Genomic DNA, 15,855 nt, shown 5'->3' on the forward strand with positions numbered 1-15,855 from the left:
AAGTATACCTGTCATGACAGGCCACCTGTAATGTAGGGACACTTTTAACTTGTCCCAATGGTGTCCTTTCATGGCAGGTACCACTGTAAGTTGTTCTTCAGTTAATGATAAGTGTTTGAAAGCTTGCAGTCACTTACATTAGCAGCTGTCCAAAACTTATCCAACCTGGATTCATTTGAATCTTGCACTTTTACATCTTTACTGGACAACTTTTCTTCTGTATGCATCTTTTCTGTGTCTTGCTGCCTCTTATGTAGCTAGCTGTATATGTTTATCAGAGTCTTTTTACTTCAATGGTAAGTGTTTAAAAGCTTGAAATCACTGACATTAGAACCTGTGAAAGCTTCTCCGAACTGGTTATTTGAATCTTGCACTTTTACATCTGTACCGGACAAGTTCGTTTCTTCTGTATGGACATCTTCTCTGTGGCTGGCAGGCTTGTAATTGTAGCCGTATGTTTGTTTGAGTCTGTCTGTATTTAATTTTAATACGTGTGGTTTTCAGTCTGAGTGAAGAAGAGCTGAGCAAGAAGAAGTAAGCTCTGGTTGTTTTGTCCCCCTCTCTGGTAAGGCCGTCCTGAATTGAGCCCAAAGTCGACTTCCCGAAGACTTTACAAAGTGTTTTTATTGAAAACTGAGAGTCAAAGCTTTCGTGCAGCGAGCCTTGTGAAGTAGATTTTGTGAAGTCGACTTCGCCCAATTAATGAAGGGCTTAAGAGTGTGTTCCCTTTTCCCTACCAGATACTTCACCCCCCCCCCCCCTCCCACCCTCCCAGGTGTGCCCCTTCTTCCCCTAAAGAACAGTCTACACTACACTTCTGTATATTACTTAATGGTTGTTGTCTTGATTCTTCAGGACTTTTAAACCAGTTTTCCTTGAAAATGAAATCATCACCTTAACATGGAGATTCTTGTTTGACTTTTCACTTTTTTGTCTTTTCACCTTCATAATCATATATAAGTTTGATTTTACCTTGTATTTTTCTCTCTCCCACCCCCCCCCCCCCCCCCTTCCCCACCACCCCCCCTCCCTCTCCATTTGTGCACAAAATATCAAGCTGTTCAAGTGTTACCTGTTGCAGTTCACTTACACTCTTGCACAGCCTGTTGGGTTGAAAGAAATCCAATCATTTTTTATGCCATTAAAATGTCTGTCCTTTTGAAGACCGGAAACATAGGAGGGGGGGGGAGGGGGGGGGGCGCAGCTCTAAATTAGTAAATATGTCTTGAGATGATATATTTCTTCTTGTTTGTCTACCTGATTGCTTTGCCTCTACACTGCCGTGTTGCCCTGTCACTAGTACAACATATGTACCCCAATACCAAGAAAGAAATGCTGAGTGTTTTGCCCTGTCACTAGTACAACATATGTACCCCAATACCAAGAAAGGAATGCTGAGTGTTTTGCCCTGTCACTAGTACAACATATGTACCCCAATACCAAGAAAGGAATGCTGAGTGTTTTGCCCTGTCACTAGTACAACATATGTACCCCAATACCAAGAAAGGAATGCTGAGTGTTTTGCCCTGTCACTGGTACAACATATGTACCCCAATACCAAGAAAGAATTGCTGAGTGTTTTGTGCCTGTTCTTATGCGTACTTTCTCAACTAGCAAGTGACAATCCTGTTCATGTAGATCCTCCAAGCCTTGTGGATGAGATGTACACATATTTTGATTGGAGCTTGAATGTTGTTGTAGGAAATAGAGAACAACCTGAAAAATGTGTCGTTCTTAAAGCATGAGTATGTGTATGTCCTTTATAATTATTTGTTCGTAAGGTTTTGCTTGTAAAATTTTTTTTTGAAAATCAGAACAACTTGTGACCTGATGAATGCAGCCTATATCTGTGATATGCTTTCTTCTGAGTGCAATTTCATAAAGTAGCAGGAGAGAAAGCTATACAAAATTTAGAAACAGTTGTGGAAGTATTTATGTAACCTCTTCTTGTTATTTCTGATAACTGCTTTTGCATATTTGACTTGTTCATAACTAAAAATGTGAGATTTAACTGTGTTCTATTTTTACTGCATGTTTTATCCATGCCAGATCATTTTCCTGGTATCTGTGTGCGTATGTGCGAATGGCCCCTAGCTCTTGATTAGCATACAAATTTTCCATTGCTTTACATGCAAATACATTGACAGCAGGATTTCAGGGTGATGTCCTACATGTCTGCAGCATTAGATGAGTAATAGAATTTGAAAATGTTAATCGATCTAAAAATAAAAAAAAAGGAGACTTCAGTTTTGAAACAGTATCTGCACAGGGACTTACAAATAAAATGTAAACTCCCCATAGTTTTTGTTGTTGATGGTTTACTGTTCTGTTTGGCTACAGATTTTTTCAGAGTATATTTTAGCTATGTTTGGTGACTGCATTACTATCTCATTAAGTAGATTTGCCACAAGTCTTTCATAACAACCTGTGTACTGGAATATGCACTTTGCAAGAGATTCCCAACACAAACAGGCTGCATGTATATTTTAGGTTTGATCAACATTTGGTCACTATTTTATTTAAATAAAGTAAGGTAAGTGTTAATACCATTAATATATAAGATTTTATAAAAAAATTTAAAAAATCAAACAGCTGTGGTTCTGGAGTAACCTTCACGCAGGGCCCACACTTGTCGCGAATTCACAGTTATATATATATGCCAGAAATGTTAAAACGAGAAACCTTTACCAGATTGCAACATTTTGAAACTCAGTCAGTCAGTCACTCACTCACTCACTCACTCACTCACACACTCACTCACTCACTCACAGACACACTCACTCACTCACGCTCGGTCACTCACTCACTCACACACACACACACACACACACACACACACACACACACACACACACACACACACACACACACACACACACACACACACACACACACACACACACACACACACACACACACACACACACACACACAATCATACATGGCCACACGCACAGACATACACACATACTCCTCCCTGTCCTCCATGTCAGAAGTTCAGGGTTGTTGTTTCTTCTTCAGTTGAATCCCTGTTTATGGTGGGATGATGGTGGAATGGGTTGTATTGCCACATGAATATTGTAATGCTTATCTGGGTGGTTGCAGGCCCGGTGCAGACGACGTGCTGGTGCTGAAACAGGAGCTGATACAGGTGCAGACGCTGATGGACCAGATGACGCAGGAGAGGGAGAGAGAGAAGGACAAACTAGAGGAGGAGAACACGCAACTGCACCAGACACTGGAGGAGTAAGTACACTGAAGCCCCCCCCCCCCCCCTCTCTTTCAAGACACACACACACACACCCCCCCCCCTCTCTTTCAAGACACCCCCCCCCCCCCCCCCCCCCCTTCTTACCCCTTTACAACCTTGGTTTTTCTTTTCTACTTAACATCTGTTTAATGTACCTACATTTTAAGAATCACCTGTTTTAAGAACTGTTTTTCCCAGATTTGTTTGGGTCTTAAAATGGAGGTTCTACTGTACGCACATTCACACCTCACACACAATCACATGCATGAATGCTCGCTTGCACACACGTGCATACGCAGACACACACAGGCAGACAGACACACACACACACACACACACACACACACACACACACACACACACACACACACACACACACACACACACACACACACACACACACACACACACACACACACACACACACACACACACACTCAGACAATGACACACACACACAAACACACACACACACACACACACACACACACACACACACACACACACTATCTCACAAATTTGTAATAGCTTTATTTTGGCATTTTCTCTCTTTCTGATTTTGTATAACATGACGCGCACAGAGCAAGAGAATCAGAAACATGTTTTCTTTTCAAGTTACAGAAAACCACCAGGTTTATTGTAAAAAAAAACCACCCCAAAAATCATGATGTGTATCTACTGTTAACCTTGCTCTCTTTCGCCAGAACAACGCTCAGGATCAGAGAGTTGGAGACAAGGCTGGCAGAGTCGCCAAGAGCCGAAGAAGTTCAGAAGTGAGTGTTCGCTTCCTTCTTGAGTTTTGATGAAGAATTTAAGTTTTATTTCAACTCTGCATTTCGGTAATTTGCCTAACTATGAGGTATGCATTTTATATTTTGATGGCAGGGCTCCCCAAACTGTGCGTCCCTGCATCCTATACGCACTAGAAGCCAAAGAGACGCACTAGAAGCCGAAGAGACGCACTAGAAGCCGAAGAGACGCACTAGAAGCCGAAGAGACGCACTAGAAGCCGAAGAGACGCACTAGAAGCCGAAGAGACGCACTAGAAGCCGAAGAGACGCACTAGAAGCCGAAGAGACGCACTAGAAGCCGAAGAGACGCACTAGAAGCCGAAGAGACGTACTAGAAGCCGAAGAGACGCACTAGAAGCCGAAGAGACGCACTAGAAGCCGAAGAGACGTACTAGAAGCCGAAGAGACGTACTAGAAGCCGAAGAGACGCACTAGCAGCCGAAGAGACGCACTAGAAGCCGAAGAGACGCACTAGCAGCCGAAGAGACGCACTAGAAGCCGAAGAGACGCACTAGCAGCCGAAGAGACGCACTAGAAGCCGAAGAGACGCACTAGAAGCCCAAGAGACGCACTAGAAGCCGAAGAGACGCACTAGAAGCCGAAGAGACGCACTAGAAGCCGAAGAGACGCACTAGAAGCCGAAGAGACGCACTAGAAGCCGAAGAGACGCACTAGAAGCCGAAGAGACGCACTAGAAGCCGAAGAGACGCACTAGAATTTCATGGAGGGGGACCCACGACCCACTAAAATTGAAAAGAGCGGGCCCGGGGATGCACTATCAATCAATCAATCAATGAGGCTTATATCGCGCATATTCCGTGGGTACAGTTCTAGGCGCTCTGCAGCGATGCCGTGTGAGATGAAATTTTATACGGCCAGTAGATTGCAGCCATGTCGGCGCATATTTACCTTTCACGGCCTTATTCCAAGTCACACGGGTATAGGTAGACAATTATTAACTGTGCCTAAGCAATTTTGCCAGGAAAGACCCTTTTGTCAATCGTGGGATCTTTAACGTGCACACCCAATGTAGTATACACGGGGGGTGGTTCGGACACCGAAGAGAGTCTGCACACAAAGTTGACTCTGTGAAATAAATTTCCGCCGAACCTGGGATCGAACTCGCGCTGACAGTGGCCAACTGAATACAAATCCAGCACGCTACCAACTGAGCTATATATCCCCGCCCATATATAGCCCACTAACAATCCGTTATCATGCGTACCATCGCGTACTATCGCCTGTTTTCAGAAAACGCTCTGACAAATCTGTATCGATGCGAGTTTAAGGAGGTAATCTTGCCCGTATTACCATAATGGTTTTTTCAAGGGCTCAGAGTTTCAAAAAGTTGGTATTACTTTGACATGAGCACTCCCGGGGGTATGTGTCGGCGAGGTGTGTGCCTTCCAAAAGCAAGTATATAAACCTCATTGTCTTTGGACCCTCTAACTAGCGAATCAACAAGCTAGTTCCTAATGGACAAAGTTCCCTGGGACAGGAAGAAGCATCAACGACCCTCTAAAGTTCCACTGAGGTGGTCCGTGTAACCCCTACAAATTACAGTTGGGGGCCCCGGGACTCCCTAGGTTGAGCGTCTGTGGGGAGCCCTGTGATGGTGACAAAAGGATATTGACTTCAACACTGTTGCTTTCAGGCTGCAGTCCAGCTTGGCCAGTGTGGAGACAGGAACCACGGAGCTCCAGCAAGCACTACAACAGAAGGATGAAGACCTCAGGGACTTGACCGAAGAACGCGATAAGGTTGGAATCGCTCACTTACGCTCTCATTTTGAGAGATGTCCTCACAATTAAAACATGATTTATAAAATACAATAAAAACAACAACATTTTTTTATGCCAAAAGTATGGCAAAGATTGATAATGCTTGAGAAAAAGTTTAAAAATCACTTGTTTGGGATTCAACTATAATGCACACAAAAAAACCATATTCCGTGCAACCGGTGAATGCTGAGTGCATACAATAAGCATTGCTGGCTTAATGTTATGTTTTTCTTGTAAAAATGCCAAGTAAAGCTTTAGGTAGCTTTTGTTCTGCAAGTCTTATCAGAAGCTGATTATTTCCCTTTGACCATTAGATCTCTTACATGCTAGTGACATTGTGTAAGTTTAACTGTGTGATGTGTTTCCAGCTGAAGAACCACCTGGATGACCTGCAGTCCTCTGCGGGCGACAGCCAGTCAGCCGTGTCCCGACTGCAGCAGGAGATGACCGCGCTGGATGAAGAGAAAAGAAATCTGCGCAACAACCTTGCCTCTGAACAGGACAAGCGACAGCAACTGGCAGAAGATCTTGCCAAGGTCTGTTTTTGAAGGATCTGAGTGTCTTATTTTTTTTGGATTTTTTCCCCCTAAGGTTTAAACACATGGAATATGGCTTTATTGTGTGTGTGTATGGATGTGTGTGTGTTTGAGAGAGATAGAACAAGTCGCGTAAGGCGAAAATACAATATTTAGTCAAGTAGCTGTCGAACTCACAGAATGAAACTGAACGCAATGCCATTTTTCAGCAAGACCGTATACTCGTAGCATTGTCAATCCACCGCTCATGGCAAAGGCAGTGAAATTGACAAGAAGAGCGGGGTAGTAGTTGCGCTAAGAAGGATAGCACGCTTTTCTGTACCTCTCTTTGTTTTAACTTTCTGAGCGTGTTTTTAATCTAAACATATCATATCTATATGTTTTTGGAATCAGGAACCGACAAGGAATAAGATGAAAGTGTTTTTAAATTGATTTGGACAATTTAATTTTGATAATAATTTTTATATATTTAATTTTCAGAGCTTGTTTTTAATCCGAATATAACATATTTATATGTTTTTGGAATCAGCAAATGATGGAGAATAAGATAAACGTAAATTTGGATCGTTTTATAAAAAAAAATATTTTTTTTACAATTTTCAGATTTTTAATGACCAAAGTCATCAATTAATTTTTAAGCCACCAAGCTGAAATGCAATACCGAAGTCCGGGCTTCGTCGAAGATTACTTGACCAAAATTTCAACCAATTTGGTTGAAAAATGAGGGCGTGACAGTGCCGCCTCAACTTTCACGAAAAGCCGGATATGACGTCATCAAAGACATTTATCAAAAAAATGAAAAAAACGTTCGGGGATATCATACCCAGGAACTCTCATGTCAAATTTCATAAAGATCGGTCCAGTAGTTTGGTCTGAATCGCTCTACACGCACGCACGCACGCACGCACACACGCACGCACGCACACACGCACACACATACACCACGACCCTCGTTTCGATTCCCCCTCGATGTTAAAATATTTAGTCAAAACTTGACTAAATATAACAAGAGAGAGAGTTTGCACCCTCTCATCTCTCTTGCCCTCTCCCGATCACCCTCTCTATCTCTCTCTCTTTTTTATATTTAGTCAAGTTTTGACTAAATATTTTAACATCGAGGGGGAATCGAAACGAGGGTCGTGGTGTGCGTGTGTGTGTGTGTGTGCGTGTGTGTGTTTGTGTAGAGCGATTCAGACTAAACTACTGGACCGATCTTTATGAAATTTGACATGAGAGTTCCTGGGTATGAAATCCCCGAACGTTTTTTTCATTTTTTTGATAAATGTCTTTGATGACGTCATATCCGGCTTTTCGTGAAAGTTGAGGCGGCACTGTCACGCCCGCATTTTTCAACCAAATTGGTTCAAATTTTGGTAAAGTATTCTTCGACGAAGCCCGGGGTTCGGTATTGCATTTCAGCTTGGTGGCTTAAAAATTATTTAATGACTTTGGTCATTAAAAATCTGAAAATTGTAAAAAAAAAAAAAAAAATTATAAAACGATCCAAATTTACGTTTATCTTATTCTCCATCATTTGCTGATTCCAAAAACATATAAATATGTTATATTCGGATTAAAAACAAGCTCTGTAAATTAAATATATAAAAATTATTATCAAAATTAAATTGTCCAAATCAATTTAAAAACACTTTCATCTTATTCCTTGTCGGTTCCTGATTCCAAAAACATATAGATATGATATGTTTGGATTAAAAACACGCTCAGAAAGTTAAAACAAAGAGAGGTACAGAAAAGCGTGCTATCCTTCTTAGCGCAACTACTACCCCGCTCATCTTGTCAATTTCACTGCCTTTGCCATGAGCGGTGGACTGACGATGCTACGAGTATACGGTCTTGCTGAAAAATGGCAGCTACTTGACTAAATATTGTATTTTCGCCTTACGCGACTTGTTATTCTCTCTCTCTCTCTCTCTCTCTCTCTCTCTCTCTCTCTCTCTCTTTCTTTCTCTCTCTCTCTCTCTCTCTCTCTCTCTTTCTCTCTCTCTTTCTCTCTCTCTTTTTCTTTTGTGTTTATGACGTTACTTTGTCAGTCATCTTGAATCGGGAGTGTGAAAAATGATGTGAAAAACCAAACCAATAAACAAATACAAGCAAAAAGGTCACTCTCTTTGTCCATGCGTAGAGTTATTGCCAAATATATTTTTGCTTGATATGGAATTATGTTGTATTCCTCCAATGTTTATTTTTTTAATCGCAATTACAAATTCACAGATATACCTGTTAATATGATAGTATATCCCTCCAGCATATGTTTTTTGTTGTTTTTTCCTAAAGGTACAATGACCCATTCACAGAAATACCAGTAAATACTAACTCCAGAATCATCTTTACAGTTTGAAACACTGCATTAAGGAGATGTCTTGGGGGCCCGGTAGCTCAGTTGGTAAAGCACTGGACTTGTGATCGGAAGGTCGCTGGTTCGAATTCGGGCCGGGACGGACACTGGTCAACTTTATGTGCAGACCCAGAGACTGAAGCCATTTCCCACCCCCTTGTCACCACAATGGCACGTAAAAGACATTGGTCATTCTGCCATAAGTGCAGGTGGCTGAATACACCTAAACATGCACACACCTGGGTAGCGCGACTCCGTTGCTGCTAGCTTTCCACTGGGAGGAAGCGACCCGAATTTCCCAGCGATGGGACAATAAAGTCATGAAAATGAAAAATGTCCAAGTAAAAACAGCAGCAATCTTTATTTTTGCCGTTGTCTTTTTTCCCCTTCAGACACAAGAGAAGCTTGAACACATCCAGAAGACCATTCAGGAGAAGAACGCCCAAGTCATGGACCTGCAGTCTTCGTTGGACGAGAAGGAGAACGAACTCAGCCAATCGGAGGAGAGAGCACAACAGCAAGCGTCTTCATTGGCTCAGCTACAAGAGGAGCTGAATGCTGTAAGATATCCATGAATAAAGCGCTTTAGTTGATTGATTTGTCATGATGCTTTCATAAAGGTGAAGGCACATTAATAGATCAATGATGATTGGCAACAGCAGATGAGTGATTGACCATGAAAGTAAATGGAGCAAGACCCCTCTGTTGGTCGTCTGAACTCTGAAAATAGTGTGGAAATGATACCATATTTTTGCCTATAAGGCAATACAGTGCATGAGCCGCAAACCTCAGACAATATAAGATGTTTGGTGGCTTGTTGACAGACCAGCTTTTTTGTTGGTCCAAGGGGACCATAATCGTCTTTTGTTTCATCTTTATCGACCAAGGCCGAAGGCCGCGGTTGATAAATATGAGACAAAAGGCGATATGCTCCCCGAGGACCAACAACAAAATGCTGGTCTGACGACAAGCCACCAAACATCGTTTTTGTCATCATTTTGGTTGTGCAACAAAATGCACAATAACCCACAGGGCGACGAATTTTTAGAATCCAACTCCGGGCCACAAAGCATCGTCACAGTAGCTCGAGATAACACGTTAACCTTGTATGTGACGTCAAACGTAGCTTGTTGACGCTTTTCTTCCAGTCTGAAAATGTACAGAGCTGCGATCATACGTGTGAGTTCAGTAAGTGTTGAGCATATTTCTTTTCTTTTTAAGTGTTTATGACTTTTCGTTGTGGATTTTGCGATTACAGAGATAAGTTGCAAATTGACCATGAGTCGCCGCGGTAATTATCAACATTGATTGGGTCTTTGAGAGTGAATGCTTACAATCGTTGTCCTCGGAAACACAAATCCAAAGCCGCGATGGTTCCACACATCAAACAATCAGCCTGATTGGCTTTTACTTTGACAATCCACGTTTCACCTGAAAGCTCAAACCCATTCACCACCTCGATTTATTGCCTGGGGAACATGACATTTATTTCCCAGGTGTTTGTGAATGAAAACTTGTGAAAATGATGACAATATGCAGTTCAGTGGAATTCAATGATTCGTTTGTCCATGCTGTCACAAGCATCTGCAATACATGCATAAAGCAATACATACTTTTTTGTATGTGTGTGTGTAACATATTTCAGTAACAGAAAAGGTGCCAGCGGCGGAAAGGCCTGCAGTCAGATTGCAATAGAATAGATGCACCCTGTAGGTCAGAAAATGTTGTATAAGAGAAGGGTTGATGGCAATGTAAACTTGGGAAAAGTAGTGGTGTAAGTATATATAATAATAATAATAATACGAGAATTTATAACGTGCACATATCTCACCACAAGGCTAGACCTATTCCATGAAAAGAGCAAGGGACAAAGAACTAGACTTGACAGAAAGGAGGGAGGAAAAGTAAAAGGAAGAGCTCACCATCAAAATATGCATGTGATGTCATTCTTATTTGTTTGTCGTTATTGCAGACCAAAGCCTCTCTGGAGGAGAAGAACAGCACGCTGGACAATCTGCACAAGAACCTGGGAGACTCACGGTCAGAGTCTCAACAGCTGGTGCAGACCAAGGAACAGCAGCTGACGCAGCTCAGGCTAGACCTAGAAAAGGTCAGTCATTTACCTAACCTGAATTCTTCCCGAAGACTAAGTGTGGCTGCCTATATAGCGGAGTGATTAAAACAGGCTGTTTTTATCTTTGTTTTGTCAACTTCTCAATATTCTGTCTGTGTTAACGGGGTTAGCTTCACAACCAGAACTTATTCAGTGCAAAAAAGCAGTTTGCACAATAAATGTGTGTGTTTGTGTACATGCGTGGATGCGTGCGTGTGTGTTTCTGTTGTTGTTTTGTTGTTGTTGTAAGTTTCAGACTACTGTGGGTGATCCAGAAACATTGTGCTGTGTTCCTCACTTTTATTATACATGTAGTTTTTCGTGTTTTATGTTGCAGGCTCAAGCACTGGTGGAAACTCGAGACAGTCAGATAGCCGACATGACACAGCAGCTGACTATGGTCAACAAACAGTTTGAAGATGAGGTCAGTCTAGGCCTGGCCACTCCTCCTTGACCACTGCTCTGTCTCCTGCCTTTTCTTTCTCCTTTTAACTTCCGCTACATAATGTAGCATGAGATACAGAGGCGGAATTGCACAGTGGTTAGAGCAGTTGCCTCTCACGCTGGCAGTCTGGGTTTGACCCCACTCAGGGTGAATACAATCAAGCCAGTTTTTGGCTCACGTAAGTGTAGCCTATGCGATCGTAACTTTGTCTGTCTGTGCGTGCGTGCGTATGTGCGTGCGTGCGTGCGTGTGTATGTCTGTGGTAGAAACTCTAACATTTGAAGACGTCACATTACATTGACGTCACATTATGACGTAAGAGGGTTAGACGTCACGCGAAGGAAGTACTGAAAGTCTCGGTCATTATTATTTTGAGCGGGCCGAGACTAACTAGTTGGCAGTCGTGTCCCTGTAAGTAGGCTACATGCAGACAGACAGATCTAGATCTAGTGTCTCGCTTTCTTGCACAGTTTCACCTATGCTCTTTCTGTGTGTGTGTGTGTGTGTGTGTGTGTGTGTGTGTGTGTGTGTGTTACTGTTTGTCGATTTCTTACGTGAGCCTTGATGGCTTCGCCTCTTGTTTTTTAGCGCTCTGCAGTCCACCCAGCTGGAAATGGGTACCAGACCCTATTCTGGGCCAGGGAACTCTCTCTCTCTCTCTCTCTCTCTCTCTCTCTCTCTCTCTCTCTCTCTCTCTCTCTCTCTCTCTCTCTCTCTCTCTCTCTCTCTCTCTCTCTCTCTCTCTCTCTCTCTCTCTCTTTTCATGAATAATTTCATGGCACTGATTGTTTCTCGTCATTGTGTCACAGAGCCAGCTGAGCGATGAACTGAGGGGACAGCTGAGAGAGAAAGAAGCACAGCTTGAGAGCGAGGCAAGAAAAAACACACAAAGGTTGGCATACATCTTTGTTTCTGGGTTATTAGTGGCTCAATTTAACAATTATGATGGCGGGGATGTAGCTCAGTCGGTAGCGCGCTGGATTTGTATCCAGTTGGCAGCTGTCAGCGTGAGTTCGTCCCCACGTTCGGCGAGAGATTTATTTCTCAGAGTCTACTTTGTGTGCAGACACTCCTCGGTGTCCGAACACCCCCGTGTGTACACGCAAGCACAAGACCAAGTGCGCACGAAAAAGATCCTGTAATCCATGTCAGAGTTCGGTGGGTTATAGGAACACGAAAATACCCAGCATGCTTCCTCCGAAAGCGGCGTATGGCTGCCTAAATGGCGGGGTAAAAACGGTCATACACGTAAAAGCCGTGGGAGTTTCAGCCCATTAACGAACAAACAAACAAACAGTTATGATGAGCAGGATGAGGAAAGAAAGGAAAAAGATGTGGAGAGTTATTTTGGGCAAGGTGTGGGGAAAGTTGTGGTACTGAGGGAAGGGAGATAATGTAGAATGGGATGCAGTTGCAGCATGGACGAGGTACAGTGGAACCCACCTTTAACAACCTTCAGCAATCTAAGAAAATCACTTCCTCAAGGCAGTGAGTCTTAAAATGGAGGTAAATTAACAGAGAATATAGACAGAAGACCCCCCGCGGGTTAGGGGGAAGAATTTACCCGATGCTCCCCAGCATGTCGTAAGAGGTGACTAACGGATTCTGTTTCTCTTTTTACCCTTGTTAAGTGTTTCTTGTATAGAATATAGTCAATGTTTGTAAAGATTTTAGTCTAGTAGTATGTAAGAAATGTTAAGTCCTTTGTACTGGAAACTTGCATTCTCCCAGTAAGGTATATATTGTACTACGTTGCAAGCCCCTGGAGCAATTTTTTGATTAGTGCTTTTGTGAACAAGTAACAATTGACAAGTGGCTCTATCCCATCTCCCCGCTTTCCCCGTCGCGATATAACCTTGAACGGTTGAAAACGACGTGAAACACCAAATAAAGAAAGAAAGAATAGACAGAAGATCTGAGAAAGGAGGGTCTTGGAAGGGGTTCCACTGTACCGAAATATTGAAGACCAGAAGCACAAAAGATGGCTTTGTAAGGAATATTACAAGGTTACTTTAATACTTCTTTTTCAGCGTTAGAGAAGACTCATTGTCTGGTTTCTCACCTGTACTCCTTTCACATTTTTTCAAGTGATTGTTTTATTAAGCTATTCATCCAGAGTAAAACCAGACAAACACAGAAGATTGATGATTGCTAGTCTTTTTGTTGCTTAATTGCGTTCTTTTCTCCTTGCAGTGAAGAGAAGCTGAGTGAGATGGAGACAAGTTTGACGTCCACCCAGGCTGAGCTGTCAAAACTAGAATCAGAAAGGACGGAATTGATTGCAAAGGTGAATGGTCATTCTGGTTTTTTTTGTTTTTTTTTATTCCTTCTTTTCTGTCATTCTTAGAACAGAGAATATACAAGTTTGTAGAGGGAAATAGTGCACAATAATAGTGAACAGAATATTTAGAAAGAAAGGGGGAAGGATTTGGTCTCTGTGTCAAAGTATGATGGTGTACAGTGATATAGATAAAATAAATATATTTTAAAAAACGTGTTTTTTTTTAAACCTACCCTCATTTCTTTAAAATTGCTTGTTCATTTCAATGTTTCTTGTTCTCTCAGGTGCCAGGAGATTGGTTCCGCATTATTCACACTTACTGTATTGAACATGATGCGGGGATATAGCTCAGTTGGTAGCGCGCTGGATTTGTATTCAGTTGGCCGCTGTCAGCGTGAGTTCGATTCCAGGTTCGGCGAGAGATTTATTTCTCAGAGTCAACTTTGTGTGCAGACTCTCTTCGGTGTCCGAACCTCCCCCCGTGTACACTACATTGGGTGTGCACGTTAAAGATCCCACGATTGACAAAAGGGTCTTTCCTGGCAAAATTGCTTAGGCACAGTTAATAATTGTCTACCTATACCCGTGTGACTTGGAATAATAGGCCGTGAAAGGTAAATATGCGCCGAAATGGCTGCAATTTACTGGCCGTATAAAATTTCATCTCACACGGCATCACTGCAGAGCGCCTAGAACTGTACCCACGGAATATGCGCGATATAAGACTCATTGATTGATTGATTGATTGATTGAACATGATGCATTTACTGATTTAGAGAACTCACCTCCCCTTGTTTTTCAGATGTTCAAATTCAATCAATCAATATCGCGCGTATTCCGTGGGTACAGTTCTAAGCGCAGGAATTTTTTTTTTTTAAATATTTTTTATGCAATTTATATCGCGCACATATTCAAGGCGCAGGGATTTATTTGTGCTTTGTATTTTTGTTACGACTTGATTTTCCATATTTCAGATAGAAGCTGGTGACGGAGTGAGCGCCGCGATGGACCAGTTGAGACAAGACAATGTACGTGACTAAATGTTTTCCTTTTCTCTCATATCAACCTCACACACACCTTGTCTTCTACCATGAAATCAATCACATCAACACACCTGCCTAAGCGCACATGCACCTGCAGAGACATGAAAGCCCACTTTCTGTCTGTCTCTTTCACATACACGGACAGCCACCCCCCAGCCCTCTGTCAAACACACTCACAGAACAAAAGCTAGATTTTTGATAGTTTTTACATTCATTATATTTGAAATAGTCTCAGCGACTCATAATTTCCACAGCAAGAACGAAATTATAAAAACACAAATGTTTGAATTTGAGGACCCCTAAATGAGACCAGCATTATAGAAAGTACAATATACCCTGTCAGTATGCACTTTTACTAGTTTAAGGTTGCCTTTACTCACCTGACAATCACCATTTCTTCACAGGCCAGCCTGCAGGAGAAGGTGTCAGCACTGCAAAAGTCGCTGCAGACACAGTCCAGCGACAGCTCCAGCAAGCTCGAAGCGCTGCACACGCAGCTACAGGAGGTCAAAGGGGAACTGCAAGCGTCGGAAGACAAGTGCAGCAAACTGCAGACAGCGCTAGAGGAAAAAGCAGAAAAGCTCAACGCCTCCCAGCAAAAAGTGCAGGTTTGAAGAAGACACGAAAGCCCTGGATACTTACGTCATAGACGTACGTTAAATAGACTCGAAACTCGCCGCTTTCACGTAGCTAAAAGTCTTCTTTTTCTGAAACTGGAGTTTGGATCTAGTGTTTTATTTTTCTTCGATGCCGTGGTTGATTTCTTTTTTTTACTGACTCCTGCTACGATTCGCGAACGTCCTGTGTGTTCTTACCTCTTCGCTCTCTTCGAAGTTGTGCTGGCTACGGTTTAAGTGGCCTGCTTGTGAGATAAAAGTCAGTGAAAAGTGACATTACAATTCTATGAAATAACCGAGATACAGAGAGATGTAGTATTGGTTGTGTAGTCCAACGTGAAAAGTGCAAAAAGTGAAGAAGAGGGTCATCCTTACAACTCTTTAGAATGACAGAGATACAGAGAGATCTAACATTGGCTGTGTAGTCAAACGTGAAAAGTGCAAAAAGTGAATGTTGAGCTTAGTATTTGAGGAAGATTGTCATGCGCATGAATCTCAAAACCTTGATAGAAAACCAGACCTCCTGCATTGCATGAGAAGGAGTTTCGAGTCTGTCTAATTTAGGTCTGTGGCTGCATACCCTACCTCTACTCTACCCTCCATGCAATGTAATCCTTACTTCATCCATCTTTTGTGTCCCTG

At 42.4% G+C, this 15,855-nt stretch overlaps 1 protein-coding gene across 3 annotated transcripts in view; it reads left to right on the top strand.

Annotated features, from left to right (window-relative positions):
* LOC138963913 (early endosome antigen 1-like) overlaps window positions 1-15,855 on the top strand; it is a 51,269-nt gene that overhangs the window by 9,936 nt on the left and 25,478 nt on the right. For 2 of the 3 annotated variants that reach the window (XM_070335768.1, XM_070335770.1), the window contains 12 exons: window positions 505-534; window positions 3,106-3,246; window positions 3,955-4,023; window positions 5,696-5,801; window positions 6,191-6,358; window positions 9,107-9,274; window positions 10,687-10,824; window positions 11,165-11,251; window positions 12,082-12,164; window positions 13,466-13,559; window positions 14,528-14,581; window positions 15,001-15,204. In XM_070335768.1, the coding sequence (XP_070191869.1) occupies window positions 505-534; window positions 3,106-3,246; window positions 3,955-4,023; window positions 5,696-5,801; window positions 6,191-6,358; window positions 9,107-9,274; window positions 10,687-10,824; window positions 11,165-11,251; window positions 12,082-12,164; window positions 13,466-13,559; window positions 14,528-14,581; window positions 15,001-15,204 (1,342 nt within the window). The remainder of the gene's footprint in view (window positions 1-504; window positions 535-3,105; window positions 3,247-3,954; window positions 4,024-5,695; window positions 5,802-6,190; window positions 6,359-9,106; window positions 9,275-10,686; window positions 10,825-11,164; window positions 11,252-12,081; window positions 12,165-13,465; window positions 13,560-14,527; window positions 14,582-15,000; window positions 15,205-15,855) is intronic. The other variant, XM_070335769.1, reaches the window with a different exon arrangement.

This window comes from Littorina saxatilis, linkage group LG4 (genome assembly GCF_037325665.1).
Source record: "Littorina saxatilis isolate snail1 linkage group LG4, US_GU_Lsax_2.0, whole genome shotgun sequence".
Taxonomy (NCBI): Eukaryota; Metazoa; Mollusca; class Gastropoda; order Littorinimorpha; family Littorinidae; genus Littorina; species Littorina saxatilis.